The sequence below is a fragment of the Cryptotermes secundus genome, unplaced genomic scaffold (assembly GCF_002891405.2).
Source record: "Cryptotermes secundus unplaced genomic scaffold, Csec_1.0 scaffold13, whole genome shotgun sequence".
NCBI classification, from domain to species: Eukaryota; Metazoa; Arthropoda; class Insecta; order Blattodea; family Kalotermitidae; genus Cryptotermes; species Cryptotermes secundus.
In genome coordinates, this window is record NW_019734350.1 from 2,051,697 (window position 1) to 2,070,836 (window position 19,140).

Genomic DNA, 19,140 nt, shown 5'->3' on the forward strand with positions numbered 1-19,140 from the left:
ATTTTCCTGAAACCCTCGTGGCAAATTCCAGAGTAGTTTCAACAAATCCCTTTGAAATTCTTTCCACCTCATTATTCACCAGCTGCTGTATTAATTGGTACTATATAGTCTGAGACTCTGATAGCATTATAAAGGAAACCATAGAAATCAAAACAAAATGGGATATATCAGCTATGAAGGAATGCTAGGAGATGTTGATGTGTTTCTCCAAATTTTAAAATTGTCATGAATTTTAAAGACAGAAGCAGTGTTAAGAACATGGTGATTTGTATGATAATGGGATTAGTGTCTGAGGTTGAAACATGGATAAAATACCCTTGTTTATGATAATATTAGCTCTTGTGGAAGTACATGGCTTTTCATTAACAGGGCATTTGGCCTTTTCTGATCTCTGCATAGTTTAACAGTTAAATTTGAATCCTGAAACCTGTACATAATTTTTTGTCAATGGTCATTCTACATTTTTCTTCATTTAATATTTTTATTTATCATAAACCTTGTTTTAACTGATAAGGTAAAAGTGAAGTTGTGCTTGTGCTTAACTAATTAAACACTATGCCATGAAGGCATATTGGGCAGTGGATGTATAGATCCACGTTTTCTTGACCTTTACACTAGTTGGAGGTGAGTGGTCAGCTTCACGCCCTGGCTGCTTTACCCCCTGGGAAAGAGCCCCCAGTATCCAATGGAAAGGGGGCTGGGTGGGCCCCAGAACTGTTCTGGCTGATGTGGAGAAGAGAAAATTCTTGACCCTACCAGAATTCGAACTCTGACCCCCTCTGTTATCCAACCTATAGCCAGTTGCTATACAGACTGCATCTTCTGCCCTGATGGTGAAGGCAGTGTGTTCCTCAAATGTTATTACCCACCTACTAGACTGCATGGTGTCGTGACCCAAAAGAGCAGTATGAATCTTCACCATGATATACACCTCAGACACAGTCTCCTTAGTTAATACTTGTACAAACATGTATTAAGAACTAATGGATACAGGACAGTAATTCTGTGTTTCTTCATCTGTCTTTGGAAATTTAGTTACCTTTATCGTCTTGAAGTTTGGTATATATGCGTTGTTCCTGCTTTTTTTTCACAGTAATATCCTTAATATGTAAATTGAAATATGTCTTCTGTTGTCTGGTTATGTTTACTTGATCTGTACTGCCATTTTTGACCATAATTGTCCTGAAAAGTATTGTATAAATTATTCTGAATGTAATAAAAAATGATCATTTTAATTGTACTGTGCAGTGACCCCACACTCCTTGTGCCCCTGCTTCTAGTCTTGTGACATTACGGAAATTGATGACATAAAATATAGATCTTCTCATTATCATGTTCAGTTCCCCCCCCCTCATGACTTTGCTGTTACAGTGTTCACCTTTGACCTCATCAGGTCATGAAAATTGATAATGCCTGTTTCACAGTTATTCACAGAAGATAAGATCAAGTTGTGCCCACAGTAGTTAAAGGATACATCATGTTGTACTTTAGCATCCTGTTGAACTGATTTTCATCCATGATATGTATGTAATGGCCATCTTGTAGTGCACTCAATTTCATATGTCGTTTCTTACTACATGTTTCGGCAACATAGTGCCATCTTCAGGTTCGTTATTTACGCTAAGCTATTACATTGTTTGCCATCTTGTGTCTTTCATAAAATTATTTAGAAAGTACATTATTCAACTATAATAAAATGTAATAGCTTAGCATAAATAACGAACCTGAAGATGGCACTATGTTGCCGAAACATGTAGTAAGAAACGACATATGAAATTGAGTGCACTACAAGACGGCCATTACATACGTATCATGGATGAAAAGAATACATCACCATACCTTCAGTTCCAAATCCAAACTGTGTGATGCAACTCAGACCAGTCACATATGTTGTACATTTATTGCTGCTTATGCAAGCACATTAATATGCGTACATGGTGACGGAAGTCTATAATAGAAAATATTTTGAACTTATGGTTCCCTTCCCTTCCCCTCTCTTGTCCAAAGTTCAGCTGATAAGAGTTTGAGTATAAAACTTCAAATGCAAGTAATATTACAGATATTTACTGACAGTGCAGTCATGAGGGTAGTGGTGAGTATTAACTGTAACCATGCAAATTTGATTCATAGTACTTATGTAACAGTCATTTCAATTGCTTGATGGACAGGTGCTTAAATTTTGGTGCAGGTTTTTAATTGTTGTTCCTTCTAAATTTTTATGAAAGTACAAACTTTGAATATTTGATTTTATTTGATGCAAGGGAATTTTAATGTAATTTTGAAGAAAATCGTTTGTGTATATGAAGGTAAATAAGGCAAAAGAGGAAGAACACTACCAGGCAATTTTTCTAAAATGTAATAAACACTTCATATCCTTTCACACTGTAAACTGTATTACATAATTATGTAAATTCTTTTTTCACCTTATTAGAATGTTAATGCGAATTATAGTGGATGTAAAATGGATCACATGGACAAGAGTTCATGCATCAGGATTATATTATTCTTCTGTTTAGCTTTGTAATTAATATAAAAGAATTTTGGACTAAGTATTATAATGTATAGCAAGAGGCTTGTGGACCCTTGGAGGTGATGGATCCTTCGCTCCTGCTGCGGCCAGAGCCCACATTTGCTGCAAAGCCTGTCAGTATGTTTAGGGATTATTCAGTGGACCCTGAAGATCCAATCAAGGAGAGAGTCCGTGTTACATATCACAAGATGCATACCTATCAGACTGTTGACTTTGTCAGAGGTAAGCATCAAGCATAATCGAGGTGAATGAGGAAAGTAGAAATGTTCTCAGTGCTCATACAGACATTGTGTTCTCTAAACTCAAATTCTAAGATAAGTAAAGTAAGTAAAGTAAAGTAAAGGTATTCCTGTAACAGGCCGTGGAGGTCCATAGGGTTGTGAGATGTTGAGGTTCCAACATTTTCTAGACAATCGGCTCATAGATGGCAGTAATGTTGTCAAGATAAGCTTATTTCAATTAAAGATCAAAATTCTTTCACTTAAATTTTGTAACCATGATTCAGATGAATATATAATGGTCAGGGGAGTGTCCTGTGCTGAGGGGAAATTGGGTTTTGTGTACTTTCGTCTCTTGGTGCTTATATATGTATGTTTATGTGTTTGTATATCAGTGTATCATTCCCAAATCACTTTTTAACCAAGTGACATATTTTCACAAAACTTATTTTAAGGGCTTTACGAAATTCTTTACCATATATAATATTGCAGTGTTTAGATGTTAAATAAGGAGTACTGAAATTTTGTTGTTAATGCTTTAAAATATGCATTTTGCATTAAAAAACAACACAAGTATGGTTCGAATATGTATAATATTTGTGTTTTGGTGTGATGACCATAATCAGACTACTAGTGCTAAGCACATGGTTGTTGATTATGAATGTTGCAACAACTTAATTTTATGTACTGAAGTATTCGGACATACTGGCACAATTTTATTATAAATGTTTCTGAAGATCGTGAGTAACAACACACACGAATATTATTTCAGACATTGTCCGTCATCTTTATTTAAAAAAACTCAAGTAGACGGATCATGTCCAAAATAAGAGCAGAGACTGAGACTAGTTCATTCTATCAGGCCCACCTGAGGAGGAACATATTCTTCCTACACTTGATGACAGTATGTGTATTTAATTTCTGAGTTTCTTCTAACCTCTCTGTGCAGCGAAACGTATGTAAATGCAACTTGGCATCAAAATTATTTCCAGAACTTCTTTTTTATTTCAGTTCTATAGACCAAAGTAATATATGAAATCCTTCTCAAGGGCTACCATCTTATCGTGGAGAGGAGTTCATTTGCCCCAATGACCCAGAGAGAGTGGGAGCATAAGCTCCTGGTAGGGTCATCCATGCCAGACATGTCAAAGAGTAAGATCTAGGTAAACTGCAGTCCCTAATCCTCCAGGTTGGGGGTTGGGCATGGGTCTAAAGACCACGCCCCCCAAAACAATTACTGTTACGAAACCATGGAAAAGGTCAAAGACTCATCCGTGCCAGTCAAGTCAAAGGGTAAGGGTCAGATGTAGTGAAGTCCCACATCCTCCAGGTCATGGGTTGACCTTGAGGCTAATGACCATACCCCAAAAAATTTACTGTTGTGAAACCATGGAGGAGGTCAAGACCCACACAGGGTTGTAGTGCCAGTAAAGAATAAGAAAAAAGGTAATGGAAAATAAGTGCTTAATAAATTGATCCACTTCATAATTTGCTAATGAATCACATCATTTAACTGAGACCCAATTTATTAACTGCATGTTATAAACATTTTCTAATATTGTAAATTCTTTCTGGAACTTGGTAGCAACATTTGGGTATTACTATAATAACGTCCTACTCCAATTTGTTTTGTATAGGTACATATATTCTTGTCCTCCAAATTAATTTCAATTTATATTATATATATTTATATGCTAATACCAGTTTTCTATGCAATTTCAAATTTTACTTCCTCATCTTCATTACTGTTATGAGATTTCCAAGCAGAACAACCTAAAATAGAATTGAAATCAAGAGAATTGAAAATCTGGTGTAGAACATCGTGAGTTTAAATATTACCTCTTTCTCTCTAATGTTACTTTTTCCTAATGGAATCATAAGGATGTTTAATTATAGAAACATTATTGATAGATTCCTCCATCAACAGGCAAAATGGATTACTGGCTCAGGTTTGACAAGTTTTGTTCAACGGTTATGGATGCCCTTGTGAAGATGAACGATCTTGTGGATGAGAGTGACCCAGATGTAGATATTCCGAACTTAGTACATGCTTTCCAGACAGCTGAACGTATTCGTGCAGATCATCCACAGGAGGACTGGTTTCATCTAACAGGACTCATACACGATCTAGGAAAGGTAAAATGGTCAACTGATACTGCTGATAAAAAATTTTGATTAAGACTGGATTTTGGAATTGGCTTGGCACTATTAAATGTCAAGTTCTTAACTTCCGTTTTGTACAATACTGTACATTGCATGTTTCAAGAACAGAAACAACTTTAAGAAATATAATGTTCGTAGAAAATCACTTTTTAAAGTTGATCAAAATGAAATTCACCAATAATGGGGAGATGGTGTGGGATTTCATTATAGCCAATCTTCTGAAGCACACGATCAGTATAAACCACAGAAGATTGAGAAAATACATATTTATTTCTCATTACCACTCTTTATATTACTGTTTCAAATTTGATCTCATTAACAATGAATGTCTTACCTAGGAGAGATTTCTTTGTGTAGGAATGTTACTCAGAGAACGGTTAATGAATTGCACTTTAAATTACAATTTTCCTACATACACATGGCAATGAATATAATGGTAGTAGTCTTTTGAGATGTGATGCAGTGTAATCTGGCAGATAGTTCCCAAATTGCAGAGCAGCCTCTAAGGTTCCTCCAGGATATTAGTAACCATTCTAATCACATCCCTGAAGACATGAGTCTTCATACATTTTCTTGTACATAGATTCACTTAATTAGTTGTGAGGACAAGTGATATTTTCATCCACAATAAAGATAAAATGTACATGTCTATTTCCTTTTAGCCCTGCCTGTGAAGATTGAAACTATATTGTGCTTTTTAACATGCACATGAACAGAACGTAAAATGCAGGGAGAGAAAAGTTATTCAAGTAACAGGTATAGGGGAAATAAGTAACAAATTGTAGTCTTATTCAGATGGTTAAGAATTTCCTGTTTTTACAGAACCTGAAGGTTGGTGACTTGCTTACATTATCCGTCTCTGGACTCTTTATGCTGAGGCAGCTCATTCTATTGCATATCTTTACAACTTGTTACTGTGAGGTTTATTTTAATATTATCCTTCAATCTAGATCCATGTTTTCCTATAAGAGGTAGTCAATTCCAGATTCTAAATGTGTAACCGCTCACTTCCTTTGTGCCCTTTTTGTTGTGCGCCACTCCACCACTGCTCACTTCTTTGGGTTCTTTACTTTAATCAGTAGAGCTGGGTTCCTATCCCAGGGTCTTATAAGGGTCTGGCTCGGACAGGGCAGGAAGAACACTTCACTACAATCACCCACCTTTCAACGGTTGCACTTAGTAGTCCTTTAATCCCTTCCAGCTTTCTGCATACAACTGAATTTATTAATACTATTGATTTGAACTGTACTTATACTATTTTATGGAAGGGCCGTAGTGGTAAATTTAGTGTCCGACTTTGCCGAAAGTAGTGTCAAGACTCTCCGAGGTGGAATGCCCTCTCTCTGAATTCTGAGGTCCACGAACCCCAGACTCCAAGAGAAATCCACTCCTCCCTTCTGCCATTGGTTAAGTTTTCAAACTAGGAGGTTCCCTAAATTTTGAATTCCCAATCCTGTTGCTCTGCTATGTGATTCTGGCAGATGCTGACCTGATGCTAAGGATGACAGCCCCTTGATGCATTACAGTCAGGGTGTGAGGCTCCGGCCGTCCCACTTCTAAGTTATCGCTGTCCCAAGCTGTCAGCTGTCCTTTTCTCAAAGCCTTTCCGACGTTGCTGAAACTGCCAGAATTCCAGGAAAGTACCAGATGTTACTTCCTGTTCACATAGCAAAACTTGAACTATGTCCCTTCCGCGTATAAGAGCTGGCTATCTGCCGGATCTCTTTGTTTGTAATATTGTTAATCTTAACTTAATACAAAATTTAATTTTTACACAACACTCCTCCAGTCAGAATGGACGGTTACAAATGGGAGCATTTCTTTTATGGATTGTGTAGGTCTTTTGGGTTATGGTACTGTGTCATAGTGTGGTAGATGGATTCCAATATTTTGGACGAACATAACTGCATCCCTCATCAGGGTAGGGGCTGAAGTTGGAACACTATGTTCCTTTGTAACATTAGTACCCATCTTCCAAATTACAACAATCTTATAACCCAAAAGATCACAATATGACTTTCCAAATTCATGAAAGCCTAAAATCTTTTGCAGTACTTCCTGTACAGAATTATTCAAAATAACTATCATCTTATGCACTGTTTCTCCTGCAACAAGACAGAGACAGATACATAAATGCAGGCTATAATATAAATTTCAAAAGTGTTGAATTTTCATATTCTGCCATGTGTTAATTTTTGGAAGTTCTCTTGACGCCAGTCTTTGAAGCACAAAGCAGCTTGTTTTCTGTCACTATTGAATTCAAAGATATACCTAGCATTAATGGCACAAATCATCATGTGTTCCATCTGCAAAATTATATACTGGTTTTGAATGTAGTTCAGTAGAGGTCTACGCTAACAGTTACTGGCCACCTTTCATGACTTTTATATCAGTCCCCTATAATCTCCACTGCATATGATATTGAAACGCAACATTATGAAATTTCTCAACCTTCGTTTAAAATATAATTCCGTGCAACAAGAGTCTTGAGAAGCTAATAGTTGTTCAGTTAAGGAACCTCTCTGTTTTTATTGTGTTTACAAAACTCACCTTTACTCTATCTTCAGCCAGAATGGAGGCCACTTTTTTTATTGCCTAGGGTGGGGTAAGACAGAGTTGGTATGCAGGCCACTAGTAGGCGCGTTGTACCAGCCCTGGATGACAGATGAGTATGGAACAGTCAGCAGAATAAGAATTGGCTGGGGAAACTGAAATACATGGATAAAACCTGTCCCACTGCCCCTTTGTCCACCACAAATCCCACATAAGATAGTGTGGGCTCAAACCTGGGCCAAAACAGTAGAAGGATCGAGTCCATACTGTCACATCTATGCATTTCTTGTGTTACATGTTCTGTCCATCTCATCCTCCTTTATTTGATGGCCATAAGAATAAGGATACAAACATACTCTAAACGTCACTAAGCAATTTTTATTTATGTGTTACTTCCTCTCTGTTGAATCCAAGTATGCAAATTACTGTGCTTCATTCAAAATACTAGAATACTGTAGGACTGAACTTAGGAACTGATGCACAGGAGGTCAATGGCAGTCATGGTGCAAAGGTTGAAATATGCTCTTCAGCACCCTGTTGTCTAACACTTCCAGTGTGTGTTTATCTCTTATGGTATTTCATGTGTTTATGTTTAATAAAGTACATAATCAAAATCTGCTCCACTGTTGATTAGTATTTGTGCTGTGAGCTTTATCATCAATTAATTTGTATCTGCACAGTTTCTGTACAACAGTTGATGTGCAGCTGTTTTGATGACAGCACTGACTTCATTTTCTGGCAGATCATGGCCTTCTATGGTGAACCACAGTGGGCGGTTGTAGGAGATACATTTCCTGTAGGCTGTGCTTGGGGGAATTCTATAGTGTACAGACAAACCAGCTTCAAGAACAACCCTGATGGGAACAACTCACTGTACAAGTCAGTCAGTTTGTATTTTAGTTTTGTTTTCATCCCTTAACTCATACATAAATTGATTACCTGGCTGCCTCTCACTGCATGTATCACTATTGTTATTTTCTTATTAATATAAAAAATTGTGATCTTATTTATTTATTTGTTTATTTATCCTTCATCATAAATGGAACACTAATGGTTTGAATATGCTTTTGCTTTTGGCACATAGCTTTCTTGATATAAAGGTTTATAAGATTCTAAAATGTGATACTTCAGTTTCTTATTTACATGTTTCCTAAACTTTACGAAATATTTTATTGTGAGGTTTGTCTATTGACTATGACATAAACCGCATGAACAAATTTAAACTGTGTTCCATGTCAGAAATTTTCAAGTACATGTCTGAATGTGTTAATAGTGAAGATGCATAATACAAGTCAATTCACAGCCATCTTTAACTCCTCACTTTGGTGCTTGAATTTAATTGTAAGTCTTTATTTCAGCACCAAGTTTGGTATATACAAACCTAACTGTGGCCTGGAGGATGAAGTAATGTCATGGGGTCATGATGAGTACATGTACCAAGTGCTCAAACACAATAAGACCACACTTCCTGAAGAAGCACTGTATATGATCAGGTAAGCATCAGTCTCTGGTTGTAACATGACCCTTAATTTCTGTTAATTTTGAGAATTTAGAGGTTAAAAGCGCCACTTCATGTTCTCTAGCTTGAATAATTTATAAGTTTTGTCTGAATTTGAATATCTGTTATAAATTTCTGTTTCTTCCTTCTGGTACAGTGACAGTTTTTTGCATAACTTAACAATAACATAATCTGTTGGAAATGCAACAGTATGTTTCATATGCATTCAAGAGATTTAGTTTGAATCACAGCTGACAACAGTCCTCCCTAACATGTTCCTCATCTTTCCAGGATGTATCAGGATAGTACTGTAAAATGCAGACAATGACCACTTCATTGTACATCCCTCTCATTTTGGAATTCAGTACATAACTTCAGCAGTTGATAGAGAGTCATAAATTAACTAAATTTCTCCATTTTGATGCCTTATGTTTATAAATATTGTTTTGTCTCTGCTTTCTTGGCCTGTTTGCTTTCGTACTAAAGGAAAGCACTTTGTTAACTTGAGTTATACCACTGGCATTTTTAAAATCTTCAAACAGCTGATGTGCTGATTCATTATACTTGTATATGTATATATACAAAAGGAAAGCACTTTGTTAACTTGAGTTATACCACTGGCATTTTTAAAATCTTCAAACAGCTGATGTGCTGATTCATTATACTTGTATATGTATGTATACAAAACAACAAGCATAAATTATTGTTTGATCTTTAACTTTTTAGATAGGACACAGGAAGATAAAAGATTCTGAACTGCCCTGTAGCAAGCTCTTTTCAAATTTAATCTCTTCTTTATTTAATAATTTGTATTGTGACATGGAGGACAACCCCTCCCTACCCAGCAGTGACATGGCAACTCTGGCCACAGTGACGTGGCGGATGAATCAGCGCTCCGTCCCCCACCTCCGCGGTGACGTAACACGCAACGCCGCAATTGCTACGTACCTGTAAACAACTTCCAACAGCGTTGCGACGTAACAGGCAAACACTGCCACTATACAAGAGAGCTGCACTTCCTGCGAGGCGAGTTGAAATGTGGCCATCGCTGAGTTCAGTTGTTGTTGTCAGTCTAAAGCGTATCAGCCGCCGAAGTGAGTTCTCCAGTCAGCGGCCTACAGTTGAGTTGAAATAGAGCAGCAGTCGCGGTAAGAAGAACCGAATGCATGGTTACAAGATTTTATGTGACAGTGTGCGATAACTAAGAAGTCAGCGAGTGGAAGACTTATTGTGTGCTTTCAAGACTTTGTGTGTGCTGTAGTACAGTTATATTGGGAGTGTGTGATACAGTTACACTTGTATAGCTCCCGTATCATAATTAGTACGTGTAGACTACTGAAGATAGAGTGAATTGATTCGTGAATAGGGTTATAAATTGTGAAACCCCGCAACATTGTTATAATTAATTGTAGCCGTTACTTGTAGGTTGTTGAATAAACCAATTAACAATCTCTACGGCGTCTTCAGTAACGAAACACGTTACATTGGTGTCAGAATTGGTTTACAAGCTTAAACACGCCTCGATCCAGGAAGAAGTATTGCATACAAAAAAAAAATGGAGGAGCAAGACTTTCAACTTATACTTGAAATGCTGGAAGAATTGGAGGCCAATAGGAGGAAAGACCATAAGGATTTCATGGCAAGATGGGAGTTTGGTGTTTTCATTTCCAAGTACTTGACCTTTGCCATATTTTCAAAGAATTAGATTTAGTAGGTGGTGCTGAAGATTACTGTCTTCTGGTGCATGACCATAGTAGACTACACAGCGTCACATCCCAGAAGACAGTAACCTGCGATCTAGTAGATGCCATGTGTTATAATTTTGTCCTCCTTCTGATGATGAGACATTAATATATGCTTAGTTTTCTGTGCCTTTATGCACACAGACAAAGTTCCTTATTAGCTTTTGTAGAGTCTTGTATTAATGCATCTGCTGAACCAAATATTTATGTTATTCATAAACGTTGTATGCATTAATTTTAAATGTACTGTGCAGATTCCACTCATTTTACCCGTGGCATGCTGGTGGTGACTACACACATCTGTGTAATGAGAAAGATCATAAAATGCTGCATTGGGTTCATGAATTTAAGTAAGTGATACTACAAAGCATTTGGTTTCATCACTTGATTTACTGTCATATACATCCGTTGTCTGTTGTGAGTGCAACATGTGAGTGGAATTCACATTTAAATTTCACCTTATCTCTTATCTCTGCTGGGAATGAACCCTGATTTCTTTGTTGTCCAGCCTGCAGCAGTTTCAACTGCGATGCTTGTATTTTGTGTGACAGTGGGTCTCTCACAAATATGCATCATCTGTTAAGGCTATTTTTGTGTACAATTAACAACATACTGACTGTATGAAACCTATATTTACGTAGGTCATACCGAAAGTCATGAGCAACTTTTTTTTTTTGCATGCTACCTGGGAACAGCAGATGAAAGAGAGTACAGTGGTAGGTGGAACCAGCTGTTGTGTTAACCTTGAGTGTCTTGTGACATCAATGGCTTGCATCATGTGACCAGTATCACTCCTAACAAAATAGCTGACAACGTTTCGCCAGCATGCTGTCATCAAATTTCTTGTGAAAGAGGAAATCCCTGCTGCAGATATTCACCAGAGACTTCAGTGTGCTTATGTAAGTGTGTGCATGGGTGCAAGCAGTATTCGAAGGTGGGTGAAACATTTTAAAAATGGGAACACCAGCATCGAAAATGAACCTCAGAGTGGTCGTCCTCGAACAGCCTCAACTGAACGCGACAAGGAAAGAGTGCATGAGATCTTTCAAGATGACAGGTGTGTGACTGTGGACACAATAGCCCGAAAACTTGGAATAGGGCACAGTGCAATACAGGAGATGGTTGAAAGCTTGAGCTATAGGAAAGTTTGTGCTCGTTGGGTCCCGCAGTTATTCTGGCCGAATTCCTGGAACCTGGGCAAACCATCAGTGCTACTCGTTATGTCCAGATGCCGCAAAAGGTCCATCGTGCATTGCGTGATAAACGTCCAGGACAAAACATCATCATCCTGCATGACAACACTCACCCCCACGCCGCTCGCCTCACATTGGAAACAATTGCAAAAATGGGGTGGGAAGTTCTTCCACACCCCTCCTATAGCCCTGATCTGGCACCCTCCGACTACCATCTTTTCGGATTTGTGAAGGATAAGCTGCATGGACAACGTTTTGAGACAAGGGAGGCAATTCAGAAAACAGTGCATCAGTCTCTTCAGATGGCTGGAACAGAATTTTACAGAAGGGGAATTTTCAAACTCCCAGAACGCTGGGAGAAATGTGTACAAAGAAGTGGCGATTATGTGGAAAGATAAAGAAAGGTCTGTAGATTGAGGTGGTATATTAGGTTTGTCAATAATAAAGCATGTTACTTTACAAAAAATTGTTGCTCATGACTTTCAGTATGACCCTCGTACTTTCATTTTATAGTGCAACTGGGGCACGCGGTAGTGTAGTTGGTTGAGATACTATGCTACAAGCTGGAAGGTCGCTTGTTTGAGTCCTGATAAGATCGCTGAATTTTTTCAGTTTACCTAATCCTTCCAGCCGCACTATGGCCCTGGGGTTGACTCGTCTATAACAGAAATGAGTACCAGGAATCTTCCTGGGGAGTAAAGGGCTGCCAGTGTGTAAGGCTGACAACCTTACCGCCATCTGTGAGCAGAGTGTCTAGAAGATGTGGGAGCCTCAGCGTCTCACAACTCTATGGCCTTCACAGCCTGTTAGAAGGATAGCTTTTCCTTTTACCTTTTTTACATAGTAATTCCTTTCTTAAATAAGAAAGTAAGCTCATGAGATACATTTGAACGTTTGAAACATTTGACTGATTTTGTGAAATTTTGTATCCAGTTTGAAGCCACCCCAGTCTGATATGGTTTAATGTTTTTCTTTCATAATAATTTTCATCTTGTCAGAGACCTGTTTTGTAACCTGATAGCGTAGTTTAGTTCATTTGTTAATGAAGTGATACTGCCTCTATATATGATCACTTATCCCTTATGCTGAGACACATTTGCATTTAAGTGTAGCACAATCAGTTGTCCAAGTTCATGGGAATGTAGAGGAAGTCCAAATAATTGAATATACATTATAATTTTCAGCTGACATAAATGACATACCATGAACTAATCCTTGTAGTGTCAGAATCATAATTTTAACACCAGGGATTGTTATTGGGCGGGGGGGGGGAATCTGTTCTTTACCTCACCCCTAATATTCTGCATTTCCTGACAACAGGAAGGCCTGGTAAAATAAAACATAATGGGAATTCACAACTCCCTGTATACTATATGTAAGATAAACACCGTCTTAAGTGTAACAATTTAATTTAGTTGTTTCTTCTTTCCCTTACTCCACACTACATGTTTCGGCCCTAAATGGCCATCATCAGGTGTGTATTCTTACATAGCTGTTACACTGCTTGTTAAAATTTAAAATCACCAGTCTTTGTAATTGTATAAAATGTTTGTTAACCTACACACGTTAATTTTGATTTCTAATTAGCACTTTTTTAAAACTTTAATTCAAGTTAAAATATCTATAAAATTTCTATAAAATTTCTGTTCTTTTCCTTTTTCAAATTTTAAAATTAAAATTTTCCTCAGGGTACATGCCCTATGTCTAAGTGCTGCAGCGGCCACTTCTTGTTTATCNCCTGTATACTGTTTTAAAAATTCAACAAATGATAAAGACAAATGTACTTTTTTAACTGGGAGCATGCTAAATTATTCACTGAAGTTTATCAACTGATTTATTTTGTCCTACTGAATATTTTATCTACATAGGAGACAAATGCTTGCCAGAGGAGTATTGCAGAGTGTTACACTTATGAAAGTTTTAAACATATTAAAGTAATATTATTTTCCTGCATTCTTTTGCAGCAAATATGATCTGTACACAAAGAGTGCAGATGTGCCAGATGTTGAGTCGCTAATGCCATATTATCAGTCTCTTATTGACAAGTATATTCCAGGAGAAATTGAATGGTAGAAAATGAGTCAGCATGATAGTGTGAAGTACACACTATCGACATAAATAATTGATGTATAAACAAGTACACATCATGCCTCATGATGATTTTTGGGGAGGGATTATAGGCACATAGTTTGATTATTTCAGTATTTATAAAAATAATATGTTTGTCTGAGAAAGATGTGTTTCTTGCAGTGTATTTGAAATGTTAGAGCAAAGGCTTGAAAGTGTATTGGCATCTGTTCAAGCCAAAGATATATCAGTGTGTCCAAATTACTGGTGTTGATTTGAAATGTGAATTTCCTCACTTTTGAACTTTTTAATTTTCTACCATCTGTAATACTGGGACACATGGTAGCGTAGTTGGTTGAGGCACCATGCTACAAGCTGGAAGGTTGCGGGTTCAAGTCCCGATGAGGTCATTGGATTTTTTTCAATTGACCTAATCCTTCCAGCTGCACTATGGCCCTGGGGTTGACTCAGCCTCTAACAGAAATGAGTACCAGGAATAAAGTAAATAATTTTTCTGGGGAGTAAAGCGCGGTTGGCGCATAAGGCTGACAACCTTACTGCCATCTTTGAGCCGATTGTTTAGATAATGTGGGACCCTCAACGTCTCACAACCCTATGGGCCTTCACGGCCTGTTACAGGGATAGCTTTACTTTTTTACTTTACCCTCAGTAATACTAACATCATGGCGATGTGTTCATCAGAGTTTGGAACATCACTAGCACCATTTAAAACATAATTCTGAAAGTTTGAATGTTAGTAAACTTTTAACAATGTGCAGCTACTCTTAAGGTAATATTTTGGGTGATGTACTGTAAAACAGCAACCTTGTGACCATACAGATCAAATGAATCATTGGAGCTAGATCTTTGAACTTTTTAATGGAAACAGATCATAACCTACCTACCTACCTACCACTCAGCACTACAGCCCTGGGTGAGCCTGGGCCTCCTCTACAACCAGTCTCCACTGCTGCCTATTAACAGATCATAAACATGTGTACAAATTCTGTGTAAAACATTTCCTATATGTTAACATGGTGATGGCGTGGATCTTGAAGGTTATGTGTGACAGAATTAATGTAGTCTGATAGTACATTTGGAGATTTCTTCACAGATGTGTACCATTAAATTGCATTAGTCTTACTACTACTTACTACTACTTCTTCCCTGAATTTCTTATTATGTAATAAATGTATTTTTTATTTTAGAGATTGTATGGTATTGTATTTTATTTCATCCGTTTTGCTACATAGTAACACTTGGACAAGTCATTCGGTAATACAAGTTAACAAAATAAATCTACAAAGTTACAAGCATACTACCAACATTTGTTACAATCACAAGCAATATATAAATACAACATTCCAACAAATATACAAACTACTATATACAGCTCATGAATGGCTATAACATCCAAACATAAGTACTTGCACCATCCACTTTTTTATTAAAATTAACAAATTCATTTATCGTGTAAAAAGAATGTTTCAGTAAGAATGATTTTAAGTCTTTTTTAAAATCTGAAAAACCCACCAAGTTTTTTATTTTGTTTGGCACCTTACTATGCAATTCTATCCCCATATTTACCACACTTTTTTTTTTAAATAATGTAGTTCTACAGAATTGAACATGAAAATCCTTGTTTATTCTTGTATTATAACTATGAATATTTATATTTTGGATCAAATCTGCTTTATGCTTTTTTATGTAACATAACACCTCTAAGACATACAAAGATCTGGCCGTGAGGATGCAAGTGGATGCATGCATGTGTATAATAGCAACGAACTAAACTAACTATTTAACTTCATGGAGCTGAGTTCCTCTTGAGAAGCTTCCAGTTTTGCAGCTATTCTGTAACCGTTCCACTGCTACGCAATTTTTTTTTATGTAATCAACTTTATAAATTTGAAAGCGTAATGGTTCAAAATGAAATGCATTGAACAAGGGTAGTGAAACATGGTCAATTCTTGTATGTAAGAGAAAGCGATTTCTCAAGCTTGCAACAAGAGACAGGAAGACACCCTTCAAAGGTTTATTAGTGAGAGCTGCGTTAAAGAATAGAGTAAAGAAATCCTTTGTAAATTCATACTTGGCAGTTTGTACATGCCATAACTTAAAAAGAGTGAAGTTTTTAGGGCCCAAGCGACGCGTAAGCATTTGTCACTTTCTGACAGAAATACGTTGGAGTCAAAAATCCTTAAACGCTTGTAAGCTTTAAGCGGAGTGGAGGAATATCTAATTAAGATACTCCTATTTTTCAAAATTAGCCAATCACTAAAATTTAAGGGTGTGACAGAGCAGTGACGCTGGTGAAAGCAGGAATTGAAGGTTTGAGGAAGCGTCATGTTTTAGCATCAGTCTGCAAACGGGAGTAGGAGGAATCAGACGTAAAGTCTGCAAACGGGAGGTGAATGAAACAGACGTAAATTCTGCAAACGGGAGGTGAAGGAAACAGATGTAAATTCGGAAACTGGGAGTCGTTAGAATTAGCAGCAAAAAGTTATACACCGGGCTCAGAAACAGTTAAACACAAAGGTTACTGACATTGAAACTGTATTAAAAGTGATTAACAAGTGTTCAATATAATTCGTCCAAAATTGAGATGTGCTTGTGATTTGTGGTGTTAATTTATTCCTTTCGGAGTTGTGGCCCGTTCAAGGCTCTGAGATAAGAGGTACTCAGCTCTACCAAAACAACAAAACCCCCTCCTTTTAAATTAACCCTGAGATATTTAGCAACAAGAAAGAAGAACCTACTAGAAGTGGCGATCCAGCGTGTGAGTGAGAAAGAAGGAAGAAGTTAGCAAGGAGGTGGAGAAAAGGGCGGTAAGAGAGAGGTGGCGCCAAAGTGTGAGCAGCAAGTGAGTTAGCAACAAGGAGGAGAAAAGGGCGGTAAGAATTCAAGAATTTACCAGCATTTTATGGAATGTTAAGGTTCATTAACATGTTCACAACAGCCCTTCACATCAACAGCTCCAGCTATAGATGTGACTATAATTTACTGTTCATCAGAATGGGGCAGCTCATATGTGTGACCTTCTTACTTTGGAATGAAAACGGGGAAAATTTCGCCATGGCAGTATTTATTGAAGGAGAACAGTGTGTGCTACTCACTCTGTGTCGAGTATTACAGGTGCAGGAGTTGGGACTATGTTTTATCTACAGTGGTAAAGTAAACTTGGGAACCCTTGAGTGGATGAAGTCAAAAAGATACACTTGTAATATCAATTACAAGAAATTTAATTTCTTGCATTTGTACATACAAACAAAGATATGCTGTATCTCAAATTTGTCAGACATGGTGTTAACTCACCTGTGTTCCGTTGCAGTGGTGGAGATGTCGACCAACACACATTATCATAAAAACAGAAGGACGTGGAAAAAGGAAATAATTGTTCATCTGATGTCATGCCCATCCTCATAAAAATGTAAGATTTTAGTACGTGAGGGTTTGCCTGCCACGGTATACAGTATGGACACAGTGTCCAGTCTGATGCTCACACATTGAAGATGACAAAGAAACATTATGTGCCTAAGTATTTGTCAGCCTGCACCAGAAGTGAGAAACCTGCATTCATTTTCAACACCTTCAGCATTAGAATAGTTAGTGAATTATTTAAAATTACATGCAGCAACATACATCCCTCTTAAAGAACAGAGTGCTTTTGCCTGCTAGCAGCAGTTACTGTACCTATAACCTCTGTGATCTGCAGTCTGCAAGTGAACTATACCGACTGAGTGACCGCCGCTTGTCCCCGAAGTTAGTGCCAACTTTTGCGGATAGAGGGTGTCACATGGTCAGCATGATGGCTCCCCATGGCCGTAAACCTCGGTTTTCTAGACTGGAGCCACTATTTCCTTGAAATAGCTCCTCAGTTATCCTCACAAGGCTGAGTGGACCCCGGTCCAGACCCACTACTTCTCACAAAATCTGATAGCGCCAGGAATCGAACGTGGGACCTATGGATTTGTAGCCACGAACTCTGACCACTCCACTAGACCACAGAGGCAATCTACTGTACCGATATAATTTTTTAAATATTTTGTAGAGAGGCTGTGAAACAGTGTTTTGATTGGATGATTAGCTGTATGAATAAGGAATGAATTTCCATTTTAATGGCAGTCTCATCATCCATCATCAGGGATTAATTGTATGAGTGATGCAGCAATGTGGCCAGTGTATACATACAGTTGCTCTTGGAATCTGGTGTCCTCATTGCAAAGGAACTAGTGGAGAGAACAGTGAGTGAAGTCAGGCATTGACTTATATCCAGGGCAGCAGTTGTTATTTCCTAACATGGAAAGACTCAGATGTTAGCAAAAGTTACTAGTGGCTGTGTGTTTAAGGCGCTTCNGGCTGTTTTTGTCATTAATGTGTAATATACTGTTTTATAGGATTTGGTTTGTTTTCAGATTCCTCTTAAGTTGAATCTTGTCCTCATAATAATTTCCAATTTTGTTCTGTTTACTTCCCCCTCAGGCTTTGCTTACCATTTCACCATCTCTTCATATTTGTGTGCACTTTGGGATTGCAGCATTTAAATTTGTAATGGGCTGTCAGCTGTAGCAGCATAGCAATGTCAAGCAATGTGTTGAGTGAATATACTGAGATTATACTTCGAGGAGACTTCGTCTGAGGCCACAGGCATCAGAATAGAATTATCTATTTTGGTTGTGATCAAGAGTCAATTTTAATGTAGTGGATTTGCAATAGAAATTGGATATTCAGATTGGGCCATGGTGTATGAACATAAAACATTTGTGAAGTGTGTTTTTGCACTGTTCAGTACATTTCATGAGAAGTATGCAAGTCCAAACGTACTCAAAAGTGAAATTGTGTGATAAGGAGCCCTCCCACAATTCTTTATCTCACAATTATGGTCTGTAGTGGTAATCCATGAACGTAATCATCTTGCTGCAGTGGGAACTGGCCAAGGTGAGAAGGCAAAAGGATGACTAATGAGATGTGATAGATTTATGTACAATAATGTAAAAAAAATAATTGAATGTGGGAAGTAGTGTTGGAATTTGGAAGAGGATAGACCGGCTGATTATGAGATTGTCGTGTGATCTGCAAACTTTGAATTGTAAATTGCATTCCCAAATAAATATGGGGGAAGGGAAATTGCAAATTAAATGCCAGTGATATTGTCTGTGGATGCACTTTGCCATAG

At 37.6% G+C, this 19,140-nt stretch overlaps 1 protein-coding gene and 1 long non-coding RNA gene across 3 annotated transcripts; one reads left to right on the forward strand and one right to left on the reverse strand.

Annotated features, from left to right (window-relative positions):
* Positions 1 to 1,008: 1,008 nt before the first annotated feature.
* Positions 1,009 to 1,927, reverse strand: LOC117282652. Its single transcript, XR_004513476.1, has 2 exons — positions 1,840 to 1,927; positions 1,009 to 1,182 (listed from the first exon to the last, which is right to left on the reverse strand). It is a non-coding gene; the product is annotated as an uncharacterized LOC117282652 (long non-coding RNA).
* An 81-nt stretch (positions 1,928 to 2,008) lies between these two features.
* On the forward strand, positions 2,009 to 17,867 carry LOC111868741 (inositol oxygenase). 2 transcript variants are annotated; one of them, XM_033753157.1, is made up of 7 exons: positions 2,009 to 2,092; positions 2,566 to 2,752; positions 4,676 to 4,884; positions 8,207 to 8,343; positions 8,823 to 8,957; positions 10,959 to 11,054; positions 17,296 to 17,867. In XM_033753157.1, exons 1-7 carry the CDS (start codon positions 2,042 to 2,044, stop codon positions 17,327 to 17,329), a joined length of 849 nt encoding a protein of 282 aa, XP_033609048.1. In that variant the 5' UTR covers positions 2,009 to 2,041; the 3' UTR covers positions 17,330 to 17,867. The 2 variants fall into 2 exon arrangements, with proteins under 2 accessions (XP_033609048.1, XP_023715444.1); XM_023859676.2 differs by lacking the exon at positions 17,296 to 17,867 and adding an exon at positions 13,862 to 14,341.
* Positions 17,868 to 19,140: the final 1,273 nt, after the last annotated feature.

Excerpts from the sequence above, each read along its gene's own strand:
- LOC111868741 (XM_023859676.2), top strand. The coding sequence starts at position 2,042 with ATGCAAGTAATATTACAGATATTTACTGACAGTGCAGTCATGAGGGTA. Across the intron at positions 2,093-2,565 it reads GTGCAGTCATGAGGGTAGTG|CAAGAGGCTTGTGGACCCTT; the intron begins GTGAGTATTAAC and ends TATAATGTATAG. Across the intron at positions 8,958-10,958 it reads GAAGCACTGTATATGATCAG|ATTCCACTCATTTTACCCGT; the intron begins GTAAGCATCAGT and ends TGTACTGTGCAG.